A 14,002-nucleotide genomic window follows, 5' to 3' on the forward strand; every position below is an offset into this window, starting at 1 on the left:
ATGCTACGCTGCTGGCTTTGATGACAGAGGAAGGGGCCCAGAGCCAAGGAGTGCAGGTGGCCTCTAGAAGCTGGAAAAGCCCAGGAAACGATTCTCCTCTAGAGCCTCCAGAAAGGACTGGCCAGGCTGACACCTTAATTTCAGCCCATTTCAGACTTCTGACCTCCAGAACTCTAAGATAATGAGCTTGTGTTCTTTTAAGCCATTAAGCTTGTGGTCATTTGTACAGCACCGACAAGAAACTAGTATAGTTGAATACCTTATAAATGACAGCTTTCCCTGTTTGCTCACATTCAGCCCTCAAAAACCAGTAAAGGCTACCGAAAGGCGCTTTCCTCTTGAGCAACAGGAAATGCCCTTGTTTCTAGCCTTTCCTTGCATTCGTCTCCAGGCTCCAGATTCTGTGTGCTCATCTCCAGCCTGCTCCGTGACAACTAGGCTGTCCCACGACGTGCAGTTGACATGCAAGGTGAGGAGCATTGCCAGCACTCAAGCAGAGGCGGTGGATGAGTGTGAGGGCACACGCAGCAGAGCCAGGGGTCCCCTGTCATCCGTGCAGGCTAACGGGTCGAGCTTGCCCAGGAGCCCTGTGGAGCTTGGCTGTGCTCGGCCCCAGCAGTGACGGCTGACAGCCACAGAGGTGAGTGTCCGCTGTCAAGATTCTTTGTGCAACACACTCCCTCCTCCCACACCCTCCTGTCTGCTCAAGGATGGACTCTGTATGTGCACACAGGCTCTTTTAAAAAGCCCATCAAACTCGTCCTAGAAACACGACCCTGCCAATCCCCTTCCGATTACAGAGCGCCAAAGAGACACACTGACTTGAGCCCCCAACTATATGCTCTCATCCTTGAATGGGATTTTTACTAAGAAGTGAGAGCTGCTTTATTTTTTAATAAGGTGCTCAAGGATATTTGGAAAGACTTTTCCAAGAAGCCATACTGCCACGCCAAACAGAACTCTGAACCGTGAGCCAGGGCCTGGGTTCCCTTTTCTCCTACAGCCAACAGTTCCTTCCTCGAAATGTGCTTCCTTGGGCTCTGACCACGATGTCTGTCGTTCTTCCCACCTAATCATGAAAGCGTGGGTCTTTCTTCCTTACAAACACCGTCCATAACTCTCCTGCTCCACGGAATTCCCCAAGTTAAAACCATCCTGCACAGCTTTCTCTAGATGCCCCCAGAAAGCCCTAGCGGTTACTCCACAGTCTCAAACAGCCCCTCCTAGGAGACGTACTCGTTTCCAATGTTGTTACAGACACACACGTCCTGCACACTAAAGTCCGTTTCCTTTTTATTCTCCTGTAATGCCGAACCCAGTGCCATGCACATAATGACCGTGACAAACAGCTGGGTACAGACATGAGCAAAAACAACACCGCTGCTCCTACCCAGACAGGAGAGTGGACTGTGCGTCTTACCGAACGGAGCTTTTTGCACTAGGACTGGGTGATCCGGCCAATACACGGAGCAGACCGAGGCCAGGGGTATCGACAGCCACCACAGGGCGCACGCTGAGGTAAGGCTTCCAACGTCCGGGACAACACAGTTACCCGAACACCTGCCGCCTCTCCCTCTGGCCTCCCTCCAGAGCGCTCTCCTCGGGACGGGACGGGCAGAGTGAGTGTCTAGCAAAGAAAACCTGGCTCCATCACCCCCTCCAGCTTAAGGGCTGTCTCCAAACTCCCGCAACCGCGGTCACCACCTCCCTGCTCGGGCTGGGCCTGGCGGCCCGCTCTCCACGCTCAGGTCCTGGCGAGGCCCTCCCCGCTGCCCAGGCGTCGCTCCTGGCCCCCTCGGCTGTAACTCCGTCCCTCTGCCAACCCCGAGGGGACGCCCCCGCACAGGGACCCGTAGCTGAGGCGCCTGCGAGGTCTGAGGGTTGCTCTGAGGACGTGCGAAGACCCGAAGGGGAGGAGCTCTACGTGTGGGTGTGCGCGCGCGCGCACGTGTGTATGTGCGTGTGCGTGCGTGCGCGCGCGCGGCACTGAGAGCCCGCGTGCAGCCGGCGCGAGGCCGAGGCCGACGCGGCCCCAGGCGCCCAGTCTAAGGAGCCCCCCCCCCCTTTATCTGAAGGAGCTGGAAGCCATGGAGAGCGTTCGGGCTGGGCGATGACACAAAAAGCTTTCCCTTTTTAAAAGGCCCTCAGGCTCAGGTGTGGAAGCCGAAGGGCCCACAAGAAGGCTTTTCTGGTTGTCTAGACAGGAAGTCAAGACCCGGAAGCAGAGGCGCGTGGGCGGGGGTTGTCTCTGGGAACCCGGGCTCCCGCAGATGGCGGATGGTGGGACGAGTCACCGATGTGGCAGGGAAAACAACTAGAAATAAGCCCAACTGTGAAGGGGCTGCGGCACCCGGGTGGCGATTCCACACGAACGAGGCGAGGAGTCGGAACTCAACGCATCTCCCGCTCCCTCCACGGCTGCTTTATCTGTATCACACTAACCAGTAGCTGAAACCCCATAGCGGCACGCCTTTCTATCAAAGCAGTGTGGTACTGGCGTAAGGACAGACATGCAGATAGATGGATGGAACAGAATTAAGAGCCAAGACCACTCAGTGGGAAAAGAACAGTCTCTTCAACCAATGACGCTGGGACAGCTGGGTAACCACGTGCAAAAGAATGAAATGGGGGGGGGAATCCCTACCTCACACATAAACAAAAATTATAAACAAAAATTAACTCAAAACAGATCAATGACCAGTCATATTCACGACCTAAATTTAAGAGCTAAAACCATAAAACTCTTAAGAGAATACAGAGGTAAATCTTCATGACCTTGGATTTGACAGTCGGTTCTTAGATATAACGCCAGAACCACAAGCAACAAAAGAAAAAACATAAATTGGACTTAATACAAATTTAAAACTTTTGTGCATCAAAGACACACACACACACACACACACACACACACACACACAAAGACACTTTTTATTAAGAAAGTGAAAAGACAATCCATGGAATGGGAGAAAATATCTGTGACTTTTGTAATAAGGGTCTAGTACCCAGAATGTACAGGCAATATCAGAGATACTGGAGGAATTCCAGGTCCTGCTCCAGACCACGGCAATAAAGCAAACATCACAATGAAGCAGTCACGTGAAGCATTTGGTTTCCTAGGGCATATAAAAGTCATGTTTACACTATACTGTAGTCTATTAAGTGTGCAATAGCATTACGTCTAAAACAATGTACACACCTTAATTAAAAATACTTTATTGCTAAAAAATGCCAACCATCATCTGACAGCACAGGGTTGTCACAAACCTTCAATTTATAAAAACAACAGTATCTGCAAAGTACAACAAAGTGAAGTGCAATAAAACAAGGTATGCCTGCGTTAAGAACTCCAACAACAGAAAGACAAACACCCATTTAAAAAACTGGCAAAGGGGGCTTTCCTGGTGGCGCAGTGGTTAAGAATCCGCCTGCCAATGCAGGGTACACAGGTTTGAGCCCTGGTGCGGGAAGATCCCACATGCCATGGAGCAACTAAGCCTGTGTGCCACAACTACTGAGCCTGCGCTCTAGAGCCGGCGGGCCACAACTACTGAAGCCCGCGCGCCTAGAGCCCATGCTCCGCAACAAGAGAAGCCACTGCAATGAGAAGCCCATGCACTGCAACGAAGTGTAGCCCCCACTTGCCACAACTAGAGAAAGCCCGTGCGCAGCACCAAAGACCCAGTGCATCCGGGGAAAAAAAAACCTGGCAAAGAACTTGAACAGACGTTTCTCTGAAGATATACAAATGGCCAATAAGCACATGAAAAGATGCTCAAGATCTTTAGCCATTAGGCAAAATGCAAATGAAAACCACGATGGCATAACACTTCACACCCACTAGGGTGGCTATAATTTTAAAAAAAAGAGAAAAAGGAAAACAAGTGTTAGGGAGGATGTGGAGAAGTTGGAAACACGAGTGCACACAGCACTCACCGAAAGCAAACTGCTTGAGGGCAGGGGCCCTGCTGTGTCCCGTGCTGAATCCCCAGCACCTGCGATGGCGCTCAGCACATAGTAGGACCTCAGAACGTACCTGCTGGATGACTATGAGTGAGTGAATCTACTGAAGGGAAGCCTGCAATGTGAAAGAGAATGACCATTCAACCGGCCAGTCGGGGCGACGGACTTTCTGTCCTAGAACCACAGCCCAGTTTGTCCATAACCTCGCGGAGAAGGCCCCAGCGCAGATTGACACTGCTGTGACTTACTTGAAGCCTCAATTGGCCATACTTTGGCACTATGCCAAGGTTGAGCTGGTCCCTCCAACCCCTGCTGAGATCCCTACAGCTATTCAGAGCTTGAAAAAAATTGTCAGTGGTGCTCAAACCGGTAGCTTCAAACAGCTCACAGTTAAGGAAGCTCTGCTGAATGGTTTGGTGGCCACTGAGGTGTGGACGTGGTTTCATGCCGGAGAGATCACAGGCATGTGTGGCATCATTGGCTATGATGTTTGAAGACCAATCTTTCACATGTGATTATATTTGCTTTATTATTTCGGTGTTCTTGGACCATGTATGAGCAGACTGTTTTTTGAATAAAATAAGGCAATGTGTCAAAAAAAAAAGAAGGAAGGAAGGAGGGAGGGAATGAAGTCAGGGAGGGAGGGAGGAAAGAAAGAAAGGAAGGAAGGAAGGAAGGGAGGGAGGGAGGGAGGGAGGGAGGGAGAAGGAGAAAGGCCAGATGAAGGGAGGAAGATGACTCTGGGAGAGAGAATGTTCCCTCCCACTACAGAGCCCATCCTCTCCCTCTGACCACACCGTACTGCTTCCGGTGCGATCCGGAGCAAACCAGAACAGTCCAGAGAGGTTTGCTCTGTGATGCAGGGCTCAGAGTGGATCAAGTGAAATGGGAAAGTACAGACTTCGCACTACTGTCTTTTTTAAACCATGTGTGTTCTGACCCCCGCACCCCGCCGCCGCCGTAAAGATAGATGTCTAAAAAGAAAGACGAAGACGAGAAGCAGACAAGGTGGCTGTCTCCCTGGGGCCTCTCTGGGTCCACTCCTGTGGGGACTGGCGTGGCCTCCTCTGTGTTTCCGGTGGGGTCTTTAGAACGTAGGCGGGTCCTGGACCAAGTGGTAAGCAGGGCCTCCTTCCCACCTCACCACCAAAGCCCCTTCTCACCTGTTTCTTTCCCCTATTTTACCCATTTCCTTCTCTTTTGCCAATTTATGTCTTTTCTCTTAAATTAAATCTTAAATTTGACATTTCATATTAAGAAGAGCGATAGTTAACAAAGTTAAGTTCAGTGCGCTCACATTAGAGTTATTTTGGAAGCTACTGCTAGGGTCTAAGGCAGCTGTGTCCAGTAGAACTTTCTGTGAAGTGGGAAATGCTCCCTATCTACTGTCCAGCAGGGAAGCCATTGGCCACGTGTGGCCACTGGGCACTTGAAATGTGGCTAGTGTGACCAAGGAACTGAATTTCTCAATCTAATGTATTTTTCATTAACTTAGACAGCCACGTGTGGCTAAAGGCTAACTAACCTCTTGGATAGCACAGGTCCAGCACTTCAGAGCCACCAGGTACCCACTGCGCAAAACCAGCTTTAGGTTGGAGCTAACGCCCCTTTAGAGCCATGCTCAAGTTCATGTTTAAAAAACACTTATGATAAAGGAAAACGCACAGTCTTCCAACTAACAAAGATTTTCTTCCTCCCACCCTTGGAGAGTTAAATTTCTAGGCCGGTTCTCTCACTCCCCCAGGTGGAGAAGACGAAGATGACACTGTTGCCGGCGTCTGGGAAGCAGCCCTTCCCAGCATCAGCTGTTCTCAAACCTGAGGGAGAAGCACGGCCCGGGGAGTCTCCGCTCCACATGACAGACTGACAGCAAGACGCAAGGCTGTTACCAAAATGCTGGGCCAAACCAGATGGCATCACTCCCTGACCTGGGCAGGTGCCCAACATTCAAGGAAACACTGAAGACTTTCTCGAGTTGCGATCTGTCAGAGGAATTTTCCCTGTGACTTAGGAAAATGTCCCCATGACATGCTGGTGCAGACTGACTCTCCCAGCTCCCCACACGCAGGTGGAAACCTCGCCACCACTGTGGGGCAGGGCTCAAGGCTTGCATTCGCTCGGAGCTGCTTCCACGAACTGGAACAGTTTACATGATTTCACGTAAGTCGCTTGAAGGACTCTTTCTAGAATTACACATCATGTAACGGAGCTTTTATTTAAGAGGGACAGGGATGCTGACTGATCTTATCTGCCAGCTTACCTGCTACACACACGCCACATCCAACACGCACTCAGGAACTCCACAATTTAATGGCGATCCTGTGTTTGCTTAGATGCTTTCAGACATCTGAGTTCCACACTCAAAGCTCCAGGTGCCTCTTTACAAGAATGTGCTCCATCTTGTCCCATCTATTCAGCGGCTGCACGTGTGACTGACTGCGGGGGCGGGCAAGTTACTCCCAAGTCTCCTGAATGTCCAAGCTCAACAGATGTGACACTTCACAAGTAACAGAAAACAGTGCTTCACGAGTAAGGACAATAGCATACTCTTTATCTTACCAGTGCTTGCACAGGACGAGAGACGCTCAAAACAAACCTTTCTCTCTCTCTCACAGGGAAATAAAAGTTGTCCAAGGCACTATACATAATAAATAGTTGGTGCAGCAAATGACTGCTATTCAAACTGAAAATATGGAAAAAATACGCTCCAAGATGGTGAGAAAAACCTGCCTTTAAATTTTAGAAAAAATGAACTTGAGTTGGAGCTAAAAAGATGAAAGATTCAGATAAGCAAGAAAGAGGATGGGAAAAAGTATTCTACAACAGTTCTCAAAGTGGGGTCCCTTAGGCCCCTTCTGGGATCTACTATTTTTATGATAACACCAAGACACGCTTTGCCTTTATAACCTTTGTTATGTTGATTTTTCACAGGCTACCAGAGATGTGGTATCAGAACAGACTGAATGCAGGCGCAGACTTGAGAGGCCAGCTGTCTTTTATTAAGCCAGACATTAAAGAGATTTGCAAAAATATAGAGCAATGCCATTTTTTCCGTGAACTTTTGTGAATAGTTTTCTCATAAAAAGACTCTAGGGCTTCCCTGGTGGCGCAGTGGTTGAGAGTCCGCCTGCCAATGCAGGGGACGCGGGTTCTTGCCCCGGTCCGGGAGGATCCCACATGCCGCGGAGCGGCTGGGCCCGTGAGCCATGGCCGCTGGGCCTGTGCGTCCGGAGCCTGTGCTCCGCGACGGGAGAGGCCGCAGCAGTGAGCGCGTACCGAAAAAATAAAAAAAGACTCTATTTATGTTAACATGTAATGGGTGTGTTATTAGATGAATTAATGCATATTTAAAATTTTTCAATTTTAGTTTCTAATATGAAAAACACCTGAAAGCTACAGCCCACCTAGATCAGAGCTCTTTGGGACCCTCATGAATTTTGATGTCCCTTTTGTTTCAGCAGCACTGCTCTTCTCACGAACACGTGCCAGGCATGATTTGCAAGCAAATGCACATGCTCTGTGGAGGGATCTTTCTAGAGCAGTGGTTGCAACACGGGGCCATTTTGCCCTTCAGGAGACACTGGGCAACGTCGAGAGGCACTTTTGGTTGTCACCACTGGAGGGGATGGGGAGCTACTGGCATCCAGTGGGGCTGACCAAGGATGCTGGGGAACATGCACAGGACCACAGGGCGGCCCCACAGGGAACACCTGGCCATGGTGCTGAGGGTGGGCTGCCGCTCAAGGGCAGCGGTGTCACCCGTGGGAGACACTGAGGGCCTACCAAGCGTCCAGCTTGTAGCGCAGGGCAGGAGTGGGCGCCAAAGAGGAGGCGGCTCAGGGAAGCCTCACTCCCCCGAGGACAGTGAGCTCACGGCACCTCCGGACCCCAAGTCCTTCCAGTCAGCAGCGGACTGTCCTCTCTGCAGAGCCATCCTTCCTGAACACCGTGGCTCTAAGCAAATATGATGCGGACTGATTGGAAGAATGGCAATTAAAAGCAGGGAACTCCCATTTCCTATAAAATAATTACATAAGAATTTCAAAAAAGTTTTTTTTTTTTTTGGCTGCGTGGCATGTGGGATTAGTTCCCCGACCAAGGATCGAACCTGTACCCCCCACAGTGGAAGTGCAGAGTGAACCACTGGACCGCCAGGGAAGTCCCACCACAAAAGTTCTTAAAGTACTATTCCTTTGAGTCCTCTCTGTGTTTCACTGGAGTCCAGTTCAGGGTTGTACTGGAAAAAGTCGGGAAGAGAACGATGGAAAAAGCGGCATGGGAGGCCCCCAGTGAGAGCCTGAGCTCAGAATTCAGCCTCCAGACAGAGGCTCTTGGTGTTTGGGGACAGGAGTCGGGGACTCTCTTCTCGGGAGGGGACAGTCACGGCCGCCTCCCCAGAAAACCCACACAGCAACACAACCACTTCCTCGTCCTCCTCCAACTCACTCAGCTTAAAACGCCTGCTACAGAGTCACATGACTGGAGAGTCAAAAAATGTTTCATGGAAAGGTGTCTTTCATAAAAACGTTATTCCCATTAACATGTAACGGGTGTTACTGTTATTACTAGATGAATTAGTAAATATTTCTAAAATTTCAGTTTAAATTTCTAAGATACAACTCCACCACCAACACCGATGAGACCCCAGCAAGACTTGGCTCCCTGTCTCCGGAACCCTGGGGGCAAGGGGCCAAGGGAATGTAAACAGATAGGTCATAAAGAGAAAGCAAAGTTATCACTAAAGGTGGAAGGGGTCAAAATAAGCTAACAAGTTGGAGAGAGGATTGTTCAGCTTTCCTTTCAGCAACAGATATTACATAAGAGTTGCTGTAGAGACTTTCAAACAAAACTGAGCTGAAGCAGGATAAGTAAGATACACAACTGGAGAACAACACACAACGACCTTTAATGTGCTTACAACGAATCACTTTACAAAAAGCGCGAACACTTTTTAAAACGTAACTTTGGACACAGTACACAAATTAAAATAACGGTATCAAAACCCACGGCTGCATGGTCTGATCCCCTAAAATGGACTTTAGGACTCTCTGAGCAATTTACTAGGATTCTAAGTGTGCATCCAACGAGCCTAGCTATGTTTCTACAGACTTGAGTGTTGTACCGAGAACAGCTGCTCAAAGATGAGTTCCCTCTGCCCATCTCCACAGTTTTCCAAGGTCAAGTTACCTGTGAGCCCATTTGCATCCTCACTCCTTAAAAGTGTCTTATGAAATAAACCAGCAGGATGTACTGGGCGGAAACAGATTCCCAGGACACGTATGGATAAGCAAGTCAAACATTAGACATTCTATTGGAAAGAGAAAAAAAGCAAAGAAAGATGTTCCAATACACATCGTTCAAGGAATAGGAGTTTCTACCAAAAGACAAAAGTTGCGCAGCAGCAGTTACGACTCTTAATGGTATTCTGTTACATGGGAAGACATATCCTGCCAGATATCTTGCAGGGAAAACTTTCAAGAGAGGTCACGCCTAATCTATCCCATAAACTTAAAAATGGCCAAACCTGAAACTCACCAAGTCGTTTTAGGGAAGAGGAAACAGGGCCACAGAAGTTAGGTGCCATCGTTTATGGCCATCAGGAGTCAGCATTTTATTCACTAAGCCCCTGGCTGAAGCACTCTATCCTTTACTGCAGGACTTCTTGCTAAAAACCCATGCCATCAAATGTCCCCCTGTTCTAACCACAAAGTGGTCTGCAATGTTAGCCACCTGCTCCTTTGTTTTCCTTGAGGCCAGATTACCACCGGCCAGGACTTCTGTGTAAGGACCTTCCCCACATTTGAAGGGGTGTATTATTTAAGTCAACCGCAGGCCAAGTTCTTTAACGTTTTCTCTGTTGGGATTACTTCTCTGCCCCAGATGAGCACCTACTCTGCACCTTTCGGGCTGGGCAGCCCTGGATGTGCTAACTGTCCTAACAGAGGGGTGTCCACAGGGTAACCTGAACCAACGCTGACTGTGAAGGTGACGTGACATCAGAAAGGTTTGAAAAGCAGCGTGGGAACTGCAGACCTATGTGAACGGTTCAGGTTAAAATATTCGAGTTCAGAGTAGTATCAGCAGACAGGAGAGGAAGCGAGTGTGTGTAATGGTCTAATTCACCTGCATGAGTCCATCACACTTGGTAAGGGGGTGGGACTAGAAATGAAGAACAGAGAGGAACACTGAAGTGAGAGAGACAATGGAAAAGCAATGGTCAACTCCAAGTTCAAAGGAACGGAAGTGCCTCAATTTGTGCGCCTGCGAAATATACTCAGTGGTCTGCCAACTGTCATGTTAATATGTTGCCTCTGGGATCCTGAGGAGGAAGTAGTGAAGGGCCCAACATTTCAGTATTTTTCAGTGGTAATTTCAAGCTCTGTAGCTCCAGCTCTTAGACAGTAGCGCTAGAAAAGATACAAAAAGACAAGTGGGGCATCACACTCAAGACACTGCAGGCCACACCTCAAGAATCTTAAGCAACTGACCATCTAAGAACCCAATCCACCTTAAACACACATTTTACTTATCATTGGCTTTGGTATCTTTGAGTTACTGAGAGGTTTTCTTCAGATTCAAACTTAACATTTTCCCATCCTTACAGCCAGGTTCTTTCCACTAAAACAGGAATAAATGAAACATACACGCTGATTTTTGTGTGTGTGACACGAACAGTGAGAGACAGGTATGTGAGCAAGAAAGGTTCGGGGGAGCACTAGGAAGTCTAAGCAGTTTTAATGCAAGATCAATAAACCAAAAAAGGGAAAAGGAAAGGCATACACCCTTGCGCAGCAACTAAATTTCATTTAAATCAATTTAGTCAAAAGAGTGACAGGGAAGTAATCAAGTCAAATGCAAGAATGCCACAGTAAAGCTTGACTGCCTGCTATAAAGAAAGGGCAGGGAAAGACTGGCACAAAAATATTGATAATTAAGTAACTTTTCGGATTTCTGTTTTTTGCTTTGGGGAGGGCAACAGATTTGCTGGAATAAACCACCTCCTGAAGAGGAGGGAGGCTTAGAATGTACCAAATGATAAGGAAAAGATAACCTGGGGCTTAAAAAAAAAAAAAGAAAAAAAGGCTACTGCAGATAATGGTCTTATCTGCCAGACAGAACTGAACTCTACTCTAATTTGGCTTATAGGAAAGGGTCTGACACTTGTAAATTACCGTCATCTGTGATAAGAGGAAGGACTTCAACAATCCAGCTCTGGAGAACTATGACACCAAATTAAGCAGCTTCTCTGCTACCAGTGATTCAAAAGGGCCTATTAGCTCTGCCTGGGTCCATGCAGCTCCTAGACCCGTAGCCCAAGGTCCTCCAGTTCAACAACTAGTCACAAGGAAGAAAAGGCAAAGCCAAGTGCTGGCTCTGCAAATGCTATCAAAGCCCAATCCCACCAGGTAGACACAATCCTCATGGAGCATCCCAGCTGTTTCCTCAATGAGCCCAAAGGCAAGAAGCAAAAGTGGTCAGAATTGGCCACTACAAAGAAAAAAATGTGGAAGATGATAGAAGATTGCACAAAAATAGCAAAACTAGATAAGCCAAAATATACCAACATTGTTGGGGAAAGAGGCTAAGGGGAACAGACATCAACAGAGAAAAGCACAGGGCACGAGCAGCAGAGACTGCATCCAGGAAAGCAAGGGTGACAGGAGAAAGAGGCTGAGCTGCTGAGAGACAGATCCGGCCCCTTGTAAAGGAAGAGGGAGGATGGGAAAACTAATAGGAACTTGAACAACTCCAGTATGAGAGAGCCCCTGAAACCAGTCTCCACAGGAGGGCTGCTAGATTTGAGATTTGGGGGGTGGGGGATGAACTTAAAAATACTAGCAGCACAGATACGCACAACTTTCATTAAAACATTTATATTTCCCCAAAGGCGAACAATACAAACCCAAATAACTAAAATGGAGGATTATGAAAGACACTAGAAAAAAATCTCATACAGGGAAACATTTTAGAAGACCCTAGGTTTTCTCACCCTCATTTTTTCTACCCTAAGTTAAAAGGTGTTCATGAAAAAATGTAAAGTGAATATTTAAGAATAGTTACCTCTGATTCTATTATGTCTTGTCCTTCTTTTGAACTTTTTCCACTTTTCCCTGCTTTTGGCGATTCCTGGGAAACATAAAGCAGAATCAATTAAGCTTCTCAATTTTTAGACTGCTAAACATCAGATAAACCAAAATGCAGTTTTACAAATAGTTATACAATTTAACAATGACCTTTGATAGTTTTAATCAATACCATCAAGAAATTCTACATCGTATGGTTTAGAGATACAATATTGTGATGCGACACCCACCCACCCAAATTCAGATTCTCCTTGTTTTCTTCGTCTGCATTATGTGGCACTGACAACTTTAAGCAGAAACAGGTAAACCCACATTTATACAGCGCTCTCAGCATCTTGAAAGATCCACACCACATCCCTTTTTTTCCTTCCCACCCTAAACCCTGCGAGCGAGGATTTCTGGGGTGATTCTGAAACGCTACAGAGCTCCACCTGAAGCAAAAACATACCCCCCCCCCAAATGCAAACGCAGCACACTCACATGCATCGCCGCCGCCGCCACCCAGGATAATAATAGTATTTCAGAGCCCCAGAGCGTCCCTCCGGAAGGCAGACGATTCTTCCTAAGCCTTAAGCGGAGTCCGTTCGCTGCCCATCTCCCCGGCCGGGGGTCCCTGATAGGCGCCTGCACCCTCACCCCTGGAGCCCCTGCCCAGGCGTCTGCGAGGCTGGGTCAACCACCTGCGCGGCCCCACCTGCCCCCTCACGCCCACCGCGCGCGCTGCCCCGAGGCGGGCACCCACGCCGCCCCCCACCTTGGCCGCCACCAGGGCCATCAGGACCCCCGTCCCGGCCTGGGCTCCGCGGCCCCGGCGCGACCCGCCGCCCCCGGCCCCCACCCCGGGAGGGGGCAGAGAGCGCCCCCGCTCTCGCAGCACCCCTGAGCCCCGCCGGGCCCCGCTCCCGGGCAGTTCCCCGCCGCCCTCCGCGCGGTTCCTTGCCCTCCCCGCCCGGCCAGTCCAGCGGCGCGGTACCTGACTCACTTTCTCCTTCTTGTTTTTATTCGGCATGGCTGGTGCGGACCACCGCCGCCGCTCCCGCCACCTGCCCCCCGCAGCAGCAGCTCCCCCGCCCCGGCCGTCGCGCCTCCCCGGCCGCCGCCGCCGCCGCCGCCCGGGGACTGAATCGTTCGCTCGCTCACGGTTCTCCTTTCCCAGGCTCGCGGCGGCGGCGGCGGCGGCGGCGGCGGCGGCGGCGGCGGCGGCGGCGGCGGCGGCGGCGGCGGCGGCGGCGGCGGCGGCGGCGGCGTCTCTCCGCCCCTCCCCCGGCCCAGCCCGGCCCGGCCCGGCCCTCCTCTCCCCCTCCCCCTTCGCTCCCCAGCCCTCTGCCGCGCCCCGCCCCTAGTCCGCGGTCCCGCCCCTGCACCTCCTGCACCGCCCGCACCGCCCCCGCGCCGGCCCCGCCCCACCGCCCTCCAGACACCCCGCCATTGGCCGAGGCACCCTCACGTGCCCTAACGCTCTCCTGTATCCCCGCCCCTGCGCGGCCTCGATGTCCCCCGCCGCGCTCCGGCTGGAGTCGGTCTCAGGTGGAGCGGCGGGGGCGGTGGCGGCTGGGTGAGCCGAGCCGAGTTGGGGGAGGGAACCTGGAGCTGCAAACTGAGGCGACAGACCGGGGACCGCTGTGGAGGTTCGGGACGGAGAGAGCAGGGGGCAAGTGAGGCGTGGAACAGGCACGTTTGAAACGGATGGCTACAACTTCTGCAGCCGGCGGGGTGCGAACGCCGACCTCTGGCCTCGTACCCTCGCCGCCGCGGCGCTTGCCGAGCTCGAAAGTGCCCGGTAGCGGCTGAAGAGGCCAGTCAGCCACGCGAGCGGCGATTTCACGGGCTCCCGCTAAGCCCTACCTACTGAGGCTGCCCCGCCTACTCCTCCGTCGGCCCCGCCCCCGATGTCCAGCCCGCCCTCCGAGGCCCGCCTCCTCCTTGTTGGCCCCGCCCCGCAGATCAGGCTCCAGCTT

General features: G+C 50.8%; 1 protein-coding gene across 4 annotated transcripts in view; it reads right to left on the reverse strand.

The window, feature by feature from the left end:
* PPP2R5C (protein phosphatase 2 regulatory subunit B'gamma) overlaps positions 1-13,264 on the reverse strand; it is a 132,604-nt gene extending 119,340 nt beyond the window's left edge. For 2 of the 4 annotated variants that reach the window (XM_060003912.2, XM_060003914.2), the window contains exons 1-2: positions 13,018-13,264; positions 12,022-12,087 (exon numbers count right to left, since the gene is read on the reverse strand). In XM_060003912.2, the coding sequence (XP_059859895.2) occupies positions 12,022-12,087; positions 13,018-13,053 (102 nt within the window). In that variant the 5' untranslated portion in view covers positions 13,054-13,264. Of the gene's footprint in view, positions 1-12,021; positions 12,088-12,524; positions 12,544-13,017 lie in introns of those variants that run through there. The other 2 variants (XM_060003908.1, XM_060003909.1) reach the window with 2 other exon arrangements.
* Between the last annotated feature and the right edge of the window lie 738 nt (positions 13,265-14,002).

This window comes from Delphinus delphis, chromosome 2, assembly GCF_949987515.2.
Source record: "Delphinus delphis chromosome 2, mDelDel1.2, whole genome shotgun sequence".
Lineage (NCBI taxonomy): Eukaryota > Metazoa > Chordata > Mammalia > Artiodactyla > Delphinidae > Delphinus > Delphinus delphis.